We start from the raw sequence: 11,791 nt of genomic DNA on the forward strand, positions 1-11,791 counted from the left end.
CAATTATTTTGGTCATTCCGTAAAACATAAATAAAAACCAAAATGACAAAAATACTCTCAATTTAATAAATTTTGAGCCAAAATGATATGACAAAATTTAAGGATATTTTTGTTATTTCATCCTTATATAGTGGAGATTTTGCACAGAATAACTAAAATGATTGATGGGAACAAACTCGGGAACCCGTTCTATCGCTTTTAAATCTTCGAAACAAAATTGAAGAGTTATGCCAATCTTATGGACTATTTTGACTAAAAAGCCGATGAAAAAAATTGTATGTCTAGCTGCTCGTATATGGCAACACTCACAAGTTGTGGACTCGAGATGAGACCCATGTGCAGAGGGGATGGCCCGTTGCTTGTAGGAATTTTCCGCCATATAGAGGGAGAGGGATATAAGATTTTTTAATTAGGAGGGGAGGAAGAATATTACCCCAAGAAAAGAAAAACCTTTTGCTTTGGAATGAAAAGGAGGAGCTTCCGAGTTAGGGTTTTGCTTTCCTTAAAAGTAGGTTAAACGTGTCTTGTAGTGTACGCAACCCTAAACCATTTCCGCAGATAATGGATTAGTGGTCCAAATTTGCTATTAATCGCCATTAGGCCATGGCATCATCCCAACTCAAAGATTTATTAATTATATACTCATACTTTTGAGTAAACAATATGGTGAAAGGGTTTTCCGTACAGATCATGTACTTATCGTATTGGACAATCGTAATTTTGGAGCAAATGAATGACAAACAATGAGATATTTAAGAGGGACGGTGCTATCCACACACTCATTTTGACCTCTCAAACACTCCTCTGTAATTTATGTTCTTTTATCTACTTCAATTTATTCGATCTGATGGCCGAAAGTTGAGAAGTGTGTGTGAGAATTAATTAAAAAATAAAGCGAGATACCTGCTATGAAGTTGGTCCTATCATTACAAAACTTTGATATTAATTAAACAGGTGCTTGAATAGTTGACACTATTTTTCTATCATTTCTAAAGCTCTTTTATTTTTTATTTTCTTTGGTTGTAACTAATGGAAGCTCTTTTGTTATATATATATATATATATATATATATATATTTCTCAAGCTCTTTTATTTTCTTTGGTTGTAACTACTGGAAGCTCTTTTGTTATATATATATATATATATATAATAGAGTGTATGTATAGTTTTATATGATGATCTCTTTCAGTAATTGCTGGAAGCTCTTTGGTTGTAACTACTGGAAGCTCTTTTATATTAATTTAATACAAGAAATGCATGATCTCTTTCTTCCTTGTTTGTTTTCCCACATTTCAGCTTTGTATAATTTTATATGATATGCTTTTTTTTCACGGATTGCTTCAAAGGCTTCAATCATATATCAAAAGTAATCTAAAAAAATGGTAATGAAAGGGTAATGATGCACTAATGATAGATATAGCTTCTCTTTGTGGGATACCACGCTACTTTAAAAGAGTTCAAATCTTATGAATTCATTTTGTTTGTGACATATCTGTTGTCTCTAACATTGATGGACACGTGTTCATAAACTTAACCCTTCTTGACTCTGTTCTCATAAACTTAATACGTGTCAATCAATGATAGAGGCCACAGAGAAACCACCCACAAATAACTGCATAAAAATTTGAACTCATGTTAGAAACGGGGCATAATTAACAATCAAATTGCTATCATATAAATTTAGGGTTTTTTTCCCTTAGATTTTGGCTTTACACATGAGGCTAGGTCCCTTATTAAGGCTAAAAGCCTAAGTGAAAGATTTTACCATTTCACCGAGCTTATATCGGCATGTGAGTATCTCACTTATTGCTTGAATAAATTTTAACCTATAGTTGGTTGTATCTCCACCAATTAGTATATATTTTATCACATGAGTAATCATAAATATTTTAATAGGGGGATACGTTTGTGGTTACACCACAAAATCTCGCTCATCTTCTATATGTGACTAGATCATGCGATAAGGTCTACACTCATACAGTGATATATCTTTGGTGATACTCACATTTTTTTTTTATGAAACCACTTTATCTCGGTTTGATTGGGCACTTTTAGACTTATGTTTGCTTGTGATATATCTTCTATAACACCACAAAATTCTCCTTAAAACCTCACGTTAATGTGAGATTCTACTCTATCATAAATAACAGTTCCTCACGCAAGTCTCATTCTTGGTTTAGGTTTCGCCATCTCGAACCCATAAACAAATTAAGCGACGAAGTAAGACACTCACGTGAGGATATATCTCTGGTTGCACTTAAGATTTCCCTCTGAAAACGCTTTATCTTAGTAGGATTAGGGTATTTTAAGTTTTAGAGTTGTATATCATAGGTGTATTGTGGTGTTTCATATAGGTGTATAATACACCTTGTATTATATAAAAAAAGTAACTCCACTAGACAAAGAGCACCGTCCCTTGAAAGGAAAAAGAATTAAAAACTAGAAAGATAGCAACCTTTGTGTCTTCTAATTGTTTAAGATGCAAATGGACAATGTTTGTCACTGAACAGCTAGGCCGCCCGACCGAGACCCCTGTCTAGGCAATTTTTTGTTTGGGCTGCTGATATCGAACCCAAGTTTATGACATATTTTCCCTATTAAAAACGAAAATTGGTATTAGCATTCCAAAAATCTAATATGTGCTTTAATTTTTTTATATTTGAAAAACTATTCTAATACGAGGAGTGCACAATTAGGTTTGCAATTTCTTACACGACCCGATAATTCGACACAAAACTACAAGAAAAATAATAAGTTTTGGGTCAATCTGTTTACGAGTCAGGTCATTATCAGGTCAATTGTTAAGAAAACTTTAATGAATGGGGTCTTTATTAGGTTTGCTATTAAGAACCCGTTAAGATAACGTTTATGCATGTAAACGGCACGAGCACTACCCATTTGTAAGGTTTATAAATTAGAAAAAGTAATTCCTTGCATGACCCATTGACTCAACACAAAATGACCTTTTACCGTATATGTTAAGATAACGAGTTTGACACGATACAATCCATTAAAATAATGGATACAACACGAAAACGATATTAACACGACAAACACGACCCATTTTGCCAGAGCACATTAGATTTTTTGAATGCTAATAATAATTTTCTAGAAATATTAAACAAATAAAACTTGTAACATCCCACATCGACCAATGGAGAGGAGGTGATGTGCCTTATATGTACATGTCCACCTCCTATAGCATGAGGCATTTTTGGAACTCACTGGCTTCGGATTCCATTGGAACTCCGAAGTTAAGTGAGTTCGTGCGAGAGCATTCCCAAGATGGGTGACCTCCTAGGAAGTTCTCGTCTGAATTCCTAGAAACAAAACCGTGAGGGCGTGGTTGGGGCCCAAAACGGACAATATCGTGCTACAGCGGAGTCGAGACTGAGGTGTGACAAAACTACAAATAAAAAAAGTTCCAAATGATTATATTTTGAGGCGTCAATAACATTTCGTTAGAAATAAATGATGAAAAAGGTTGCATTATCCGCATAAAACGTGCATGGAGTGAGTTGCTATCTTTGATTAGAGAAGTGCTTATAATTAAGGACAAAATTTAGAAAATATTATCCTAATTACTTAAGAAAGCAAAAGAAAGAGGACCAAAAGCTAGATGTATGAACCAATAATAGAAACTTAATTACGTGAAGTAAACATAATACCATATTTTTCAGGTTGTAAAATTTGATGGAAACACTCTTGTCTCGTTTTAAAAGTTGGACTTGCTTTTGTAATATTTTTATGCATTGGACGGCTAGGATCATCCATGAGATGATCATTTTGAAAATATTTTTAAAATAACTGAATCTATCTAATTAATGGCTCATTTGAAAGTGTTTTGAAAGTGAATTTAGGAAAAATACTTGAAGTGTTTCCTGCACAAAACACATAACTAGTGTTTCTGATAGGAATCACTTCAAATATTTTTGAAGCCTGCAAATATTCTCTAAAAATATTTATTGTTATTTTAAAAGCACTTATAAACGAGTTCTTAATATTTCTCATTTCGGCGAGGGTATGAGAGTAAAATGGCTAAATCATGTATGAGAGAGTATGCTCTCAAATCTAGCATGATTTGTATCTAAGCTCACGTAATTGACAATAGCCAAAACTCTAACCAAATTTATAAGCTTAAATTGCGAGTACCGCCACGACTAGTAACTACACCGTTACATAACTCACATTTTCAAAAATTTGTAAAGCAATGAGTGGATATTGGATAGTTTCAGTTTTCAATGGTCCAACTGCACATAATAGCGATTAAAAATCTTTGTCGAATAATGACTGCCAAAAGCATATATGCGAACTACAATGAAGTTCTTCAAATCAGACAATTTCCAACTCTTGAGCTAAAATCTAAAATTTTTAGCTTAGAAAAAGTTTTTCTGCTCCAACCCTTCTAGTTTAAATTTTTTTAGCCCGAAATTATTAAAGAATAAATTTATGCTAATTTTTTCTTTTAAAGTAATTTAAAAAAAATATATGTACACTATCATAATTTATTTTTATGAACATTTTAACCTAAAAATATTTAAATTTAGATAAATATTGAAAAATCATTAAATTTGGGTGAATTTTGAGTTAAATATAATTATTTTAATTATTTTAGCCGTTGGATTTAAATTTGGGCAGTTAGATCTTTTTTTTACCGTTAGATTTGATTATATTCGATCTCAGCCGTTGGATTCAATAAATCCCAGGAGACATGCCCATATGAGTGGGGTCCTGCTAGTGATGCCCACGCCATTTTCTGGGTTAAATCCTGGGGGAAATTTGGCTTTTAGCTTTTAACCCACACATTTAGCATGGGTTGGATTGGGTTTAAAGGAGAGGGAATAAAACCTAAAAAATAGCATTTAGCTCAGGGTTGGATTTGGTCTAAGAAGTAAAAATGGATTTAGACCAAGTTGCCTTAAAAATCTTTAGAAAAGCAATGAGCGAAATTTGGATAGATTCAATCTCCAATGGTCAAACCGCACATAAAATCCTTGTCGAACAATAATGACCATAAGCATATATGCGGATCGCAACGAAGTTCTTGAAATGAGAAGTAAAAATATATTCAGACCAAATCGCCTTAAAAGTCTTTAGAATTTTGGCTTTTAAGAAAAGATTTGTGTTAACTTTTAACTATCCTATTACTTGGCGTTTAAGTTCAAATTTTTAGTTTATATTCTTTCAATTGTCAAAAATGAAAAGGAAAAAAGAGAATTGTTATTGGTAGTCTAAAATTCTCATTTTATATTTCAAACTTTCCATATTTAAAAAAAAAAATACATTTGTGAAAAATGTAGAATAAATTTTTTGAAATATCAATAATATTTCCTGAAAAAAATTGCTTTGTTTCTTTTTTGTTTTTTTTTGAAGAAAAACATCTTGTCTTGTAAGCGCGTGGGACTATAGAAACTGCAGTCCTACGAAGACTGCAAATTTTGCTTCTCTCTCTCCTCCTCTTCTCTCTCTAAAAGTTGGAAACCATAAATCACACGCACACACAAACCCAAGTCGGAGTGTTCAGAGCCCAAAGCAAAGCAATTCAGAAAGCCAAAAACAGAAGGTTTTCAGAAGAGCAGCTCTCTCTCTCTCTCTCTCTCTCCCTCTCTCTCTCTCTCTATCTCTCAAAACTCACCCAGAAGACTCCAACAAAAACCCATCACTCTGGGATTCTGGAAAAACCAGCTCGAAATCACCGAATACCATTTCCGGGTTATGGGGTCTGACACCCATTTCACCAACACAAAACCCCACTTCTCAAATTCCCTCCCACTTCCCAATACACAGACACACTCTGTTTCTCTCTCTGTCTCTCTGTCTCTCTCTCTCTGACTCTATCTAAAAAGAGCATCAAGAACCCATCTTTAATTGTTAACCCACCAAACCCTTCGTTTTCTTACTGTAAATTGCGAAACCCATTTAAGCAGTTGCAGTTACAAATTAGTAACTGGTGGAGTTTTGTCAGTACAAGTGAAAGTAATATGGCGGGAAATCCGCCAGAAGGACTTGGAGACGATTTCTTTGAGCAGATCCTAGCTGTGCCGCCGTCGTATAGTGCTGCTGGTGGTGGTGGTGGTGAGTCAGCTGGTGGTGGGTACGGAGGAGAAGTGGGGTCCATGCCCATGGCGCTGCAGCTGGGTTCTGCTGGGTCCTCGGGTGGTGGTGCTGGGTACAGAGGAGGAGGAGTTGGGATGGGGCTGGGTATGCCGTTGGGTTTGAACTTGGAGCAGGGTGGGTTTCTTGGGCAAGACAACAGGTTCAGAGATGAAGTTGTTGAAGCCAATAATACTAACAACACAAACACTTCCAATGTCTCTGCTTCAATTAACGTAAGTCTCTCTCACTCCACTTTAACCTTAATTTTTGTTTTAAGATTATGATATCAAAGTTGTCCGAAGTTAAGTCAGTTGGTCAGAATAATGATATCGAGTTTGAATGCGTCCTCCGAGTAGTCTTAGGTATTGTATCAGGCCAGTTGGTCAGAGCAATTGCACCTGAGTTCGAATTTTCTACTTTCGTAAATTAGAGCAATCTTGGATTATTGTATTTCCTTGCCCAAAAAATATGTCAAGTTGTCAATTTTTTATTGTGTACATGTTTTTTTTGTTTTTTTTTGGATTTCGGATTTGCTTGCCATTTTCCGGGAAAATGGAGTTTTCCATGGAAAATTCCGTTGCTTTGCTGCAAGAAAAGTGTTGAAATAGAAAGAAAAGAAGATCCCTTTCAGTTTCAGTCAGCTTTTTCTTTGGAATTTGAAACGCAGGAATTTTTCTTTCTTTTTATTCTGTTATTTTTTTATATTTCTTTTTTGGAAGAATTTTGGAATCCGGAATTTCTTTTCCTTTCGTTGGATTTGAGAGTTGAGAACCAGTGAAGTGTAGATACTAGCTGGGCTAGGGTGTGCTTGTAAATGAAAAGTATTGTAAGGTTAATTTGGTGAATGAATCTTGTTATCTGTTGTCACGAGACGGACATATTAACCTAGCTAACTGACATAATTTACGTCTGCAAATCATGACGGTTTAGTACTTGTCTGGTGTGGCAGGAAAGAGATTCGGTTCATATGTCAAGTTTGTTTCCAGCATTTGGACATTTGCAAAATCACTCTTCACTCCGGCCAACGCCACGCCCTCCGCAACCTCCTCACCAGGTACGTCCAACTCCAACATTTCATAATGACTATAGTGCCCTCGATATTTGAAGGATGTACTCTTTCATGTACGAGACACTTTCTTACGTACGGTGTGTTACCGCGACAATCTCAAATAGATAATACAATGTCACGTGCAAAAGTAAAAACACATTGCGTCGCGTTAGTCGTTTGGAATGCAACGCTGACCTACCGTTAGCAAGTAAAGTCCTGCATCATGCCATCATGTATGTTATGTTCTCCAAAGGCCAAATAGTAAGATTGTTGCCATTACTGAACTTGAAGTGTTAAGAGAGAAAGAAACTTGTATAAAACGAAGGGGTGTGATATCCACACACCCCATTTTACTTCTCACACACCCTTCTAATTTTCGGCCGTCGGATCGGATGAATTGAAGAAGATCAACGGATAGAAATTAACAAGGGTGTATGAGAAGTAATTTGGGGTGTGTGGATAGCACACCCCAAAACGAATTCACCTGTTATATGACATTCTAATTTAATAATATAATGTCATGTGACGAAAAACTTTCATATAATATTGTATTATTGAACATGAAGCCTGAACCCCTTTTAAGTAAATATATCTCGTTTAGAGGGGTGAGGGGTACAGTTGATAATATTGTAGTAATCAAGGGCTTTGGTTCAAGCACATTAGTAGTGGGTAATGAAGTGCTGTGCACGCGCTTGAGAGAGAGTGGAGAGAATTGTTTAGTAAGACGTGTCCGACAGACAGAAGGCGCCATAAACGCGTGGGTTGTTCGAACGTGTAGAAGAGTTCTGCCGTCCGAGGGACATTTTGGTCCTTTCGAGTGTTTGCAATCTTTGTCATACTAAGATAAATGGTGTACACGCGCCTCTTGGAGTGTGGGAACATGCGCTCCTGTTCTTCACATGGAGTTGACTTGTACTAGTTTGACTCTTTCAATTTCTGGTAATGACTAGGGTTGATTCAGACTTATGCAGATTTTTGTGCATAATTTGGGGATCCTGAATTTATATAATTTTTTCAATGAGTTTGATAGGTTATTTTAGTTCTAGGCGTGAATTGTTTGTTATTACCAATCAACAATTGATACTCGTTCAAAAACTGCAAACAATACATTAAAGACGTGTTCAAGACATGAATTTCAACGGGGTAAAACTTCTTCTAAATGGCAAAACTGAAGCGGACAAAAAACACACAAACAACTTAAGAACATCTTGACTTGTCCAACTAAATATTCAATCATCCTCGCCCACAAGCTGTTGCCAAGAATTTACTCAACGAGATGTCAAAACTTAGTTTCAACGTGTAATTTCGTTTATCTCTTCCTTGTCAAACATATGACGGGAAAGTTAAATAAGGATGTGAAATGACTTGTAAGATGGTGTTCTAAGTTAGTGTTCCACCATGGACTGTTAGGATTAATCTGATGGAAATCCAAGTTGGAATCTTGTATTGACATCGATCTGAAACATATTATCTTATGCTGATTAGGAGGACATCATACAAAAGCTTTCAATTGTCCAGCTAAATTTTGACGTATCTGTACTCACATCGGATGATTAAGTACGCATTAGTTCAAACCCAACGCATGTTGATAATTTGTGGATTGACTTAATTTTGTTAATCTTGGTGCTGCAGTTTCATAGCCAACCACCACCAGGGCTGTCTAATGCTGTCCATCACCCTCCTGCCATCCGCCCAAGGGTTCGAGCAAGGCGAGGCCAAGCAACAGATCCCCACAGTATTGCTGAACGGGTAAGCTAAAAATTTCATATCTAAGAGAACCTAAATTCTTCTTCGTGGGAGAGTTAGCAGTAAGTTTATTCTCATTGAAGACGTCCAAATCGCTTCTCCAATCCTATGCCTGCTTATCCAGTGTTATAGGTAATAATATACGTATGCGTATGCGTATTTATCTTCTTGGTGCAGTTACGTCGGGAAAGAATTGCAGAAAGAATGAAGGCTTTGCAGGAATTGGTACCCAGTTGTAACAAGGTTAGTGTCTTAAAGCGAGTTTTTGTACCTTTTGCTGCATGAATTGCACTTTTTTTCTTGTTTCGTCGTGTCAAATTATTAACGATGTTTGAGTATGCCTAGCTTTTAGTATTAAATTCTAAACGTTTTGACATGTTATGATATCCTTGTGCAGACAGATAGGGCAGCTATGCTTGACGAAATTGTGGATTATGTAAAATTTCTAAGGCTCCAAGTCAAGGTATATGAATCAAAATTCAAATATATTCATCATCTCAAAAGAATAAATAATTGTACTTCCTCATCCTTTTAACCAAAAAAAAAAAAAAAAAAAAAAACGTTTTCTGCTCCAAATTAAACGCGTTTTTTGAATTCATTGTTACTTCGGAAACTTGTACCAAATGCTAAAGTCTTCAAAATGTTTTCACCGTAAGGTAGGTCCTGGTCATGTCGCATATCTGAGGCATCATTAAAGGCATTGATATACTTGCTTTGTATGAACTAATTATTTTTTCAAACTTGAAATGACTGTCTGGTTGGAACCTCTATTTCAATGAAGTCATAATCAAACAGAAAATGACACAAGTTATGCAACGTTGTTCAAAATTTTGGAGTTAAATCAATTTATTTTCTCGATGCTTATTGATCTGATTTTGTTTATATGGAACAATGTTTTAAAAGGCTCGCCTCATGGCGCACCTAGGCGCCCTGTGAGGCTGGGCTTAAGGGTTGCCGCCTCTATTTTGAGGGAGTGGGCGGAAGGCATCGTCGAAGCCGCCTAGGCGCGCCTCTGGGGATTTTTTATTATTTATTTATTTATTTATTTTTGTTTTTGTTTTGTTTTTTTACTCCCAAACCCAAATTTTGGGTAGGGTTAATTGCCTCATACATCTTCCTTGCACTATCATCTCTCTGCTTTTTTTTTTCTTTCTAATTTTTATTTTTTTATATAATGGATGTGTGAGCTATCTGCGTGCATTGTTATATGTGTGCTTATTATGCTTTTCATCCTCTATTATATATATATATAAAATATAATATATGTATAGATATGTGTGTTTATGTATTTATAATATATGTGTGTGCTTAGGGTGATTATTGATTAATAATTTTTTTTTAATGTAATATATGTGTACGTTTAGTGTATATATTAAAAAAATTTAGGTCTAGTCGCCTCACGCCTAGGCTGGGCTATCCTTTGGACGCCTCGCCCATGCCTCACGCTTTTAATACGTTGATATGGAAACAGGTTTTGAGCATGAGTCGACTCGGGGGAGCAGGCGCAGTGGCTCAGCTTGTCGCTGACGTACCCCTATCAGCAGTTGAGGTTTTTTCTCTTCACATATTTTAAATTGATCGACTTATTATGGAGGCAGCATGTATATTAGAATTCGCTATTAGATTCATACGGTTCACTGCGGCAAATGCACATGTTATAATTACAAAAGTTTCTCTAATACGTAACTAGGCTTGATGAACAGTTTACAATGTATTGATAAATGAGAGTAGTCTATGTACTAATTCGCCCTTTCTGTCTACTGTATTTTGACTATTTTTCGGTTTTTGCTTTTGTTCCAATGAAGGGGGAGGGCATGGAAGGAGGAACCAATCAACAAGCATGGGAGAAGTGGTCGAATGATGGCACAGAACAGCAAGTAGCTAAGCTGATGGAAGAAGATGTAGGAGCTGCCATGCAGTTCCTCCAGTCCAAGGCACTCTGCATCATGCCCATATCCCTCGCCCCAGCAATCTTCCGGACACATCAACCTGACGCAACGACAATGGTGAAGCCGGAATCAAACTCCTCCTCATAAGCCTATCCAACAAAGCATCCACTACTACATGCCCCCATCCACGCCTCCCAGCACGCTTATGGCCCCCACGTCCCGCCTTAGTACCCTTGTCACTCATGACAACGGATATATTTACAGGTCAAGATCACTCAATTTTTTGATTTTTGTCAAACAAGGGACTGATTGTCATGCCATTGGAAACCCTAGGGGAGAATTTTTCAAAAGCAAAATTGATGTGTTTCCTCCTCTTGTAATATCAATGGTGCGGTTAGTTGAATGAGTGTGACCTTAACATTTGGTGGTGGGAACTCTACAATTTTTCTTGTATGGATAATGGGAGATGGGGCCAACCAAAAGGGATGTAGGGTTTTTGCATTATTGTATTTTCAGAAATATATATTGTTTTTTATGCAAGTTGAAAGTTGGATGATGGTTGGTTGTCTTGTAAAGATATGTTGGAAGCTTCTGGTTTTGCAGAAAAATATGGATCTGAGTTTGTTGTTTCTTTAAAAGTGAGGTGAGTACTTTTTTCAAATTTGACGAATCATTATTGGGGGTAGAGAGATGGAAAATGACATTTTCTAAAAAAATAAATATAATAATCAAAAGTGAAAGTACTATTACGTGTGACTTATTTACTTGAGTGACACGTGTCATTTTAACTTGATTTATTAAGAAGATAAGATGAAGAGTTAACACTGACAAATGAGATTTAAATGAATGATCAAGTTAGGTTGGAAAAGAGTTCCTTGTTTTGCAGTGCCTAAAAAGTGAAATGAAGCTGGTAGTTGATTTCCAATCCAATTTCTGTGGCTCCAGATCAATCACTGTATAAATTCAAACGATTGTAATTTGACTCCTTTTTATAATCTTGAAAAATTGGCTA

At 36.0% G+C, this 11,791-nt stretch overlaps 1 protein-coding gene across 4 annotated transcripts; it reads left to right on the plus strand.

The window, feature by feature from the left end:
- The first annotated feature begins 5,416 nt into the window (after positions 1–5,416).
- On the plus strand, positions 5,417–11,335 carry LOC103430509 (transcription factor UNE12-like). Of its 4 annotated transcripts, none has more exons than XM_008368654.4 (7): positions 5,417–6,329; positions 7,046–7,150; positions 8,777–8,893; positions 9,068–9,133; positions 9,288–9,353; positions 10,362–10,439; positions 10,696–11,335. In XM_008368654.4, exons 1-7 carry the CDS (start codon positions 5,982–5,984, stop codon positions 10,924–10,926), a joined length of 1,011 nt encoding a protein of 336 aa, XP_008366876.1. In that variant the 5' UTR covers positions 5,417–5,981; the 3' UTR covers positions 10,927–11,335. The 4 variants fall into 4 exon arrangements, with proteins under 4 accessions (XP_008366876.1, XP_028945975.1, XP_070665522.1 ...); XM_029090142.2 differs by having other exon boundaries at positions 5,418–6,329; positions 10,362–10,433; XM_070809421.1 differs by having other exon boundaries at positions 5,418–6,329; positions 7,046–7,149; positions 8,773–8,893.
- Positions 11,336–11,791: the final 456 nt, after the last annotated feature.

This window comes from Malus domestica, chromosome 12 (genome assembly GCF_042453785.1).
Source record: "Malus domestica chromosome 12, GDT2T_hap1".
Lineage (NCBI taxonomy): Eukaryota > Viridiplantae > Streptophyta > Magnoliopsida > Rosales > Rosaceae > Malus > Malus domestica.

What these genes read in the sequence shown, in the direction of transcription:
- LOC103430509 (XM_070809421.1), top strand. Translation starts at nt 5,982, where the DNA reads ATGGCGGGAAATCCGCCAGAAGGACTTGGAGACGATTTCTTTGAGCAG. An exon ending in CCTCCGCAACCTCCTCACCA is followed by an intron (nt 7,150 to 8,772) that starts GGTACGTCCAAC and finishes AATCTTGGTGCT; the next exon opens with GCAGTTTCATAGCCAACCAC. An exon ending in TGGTACCCAGTTGTAACAAG is followed by an intron (nt 9,134 to 9,287) that starts GTTAGTGTCTTA and finishes ATCCTTGTGCAG; the next exon opens with ACAGATAGGGCAGCTATGCT.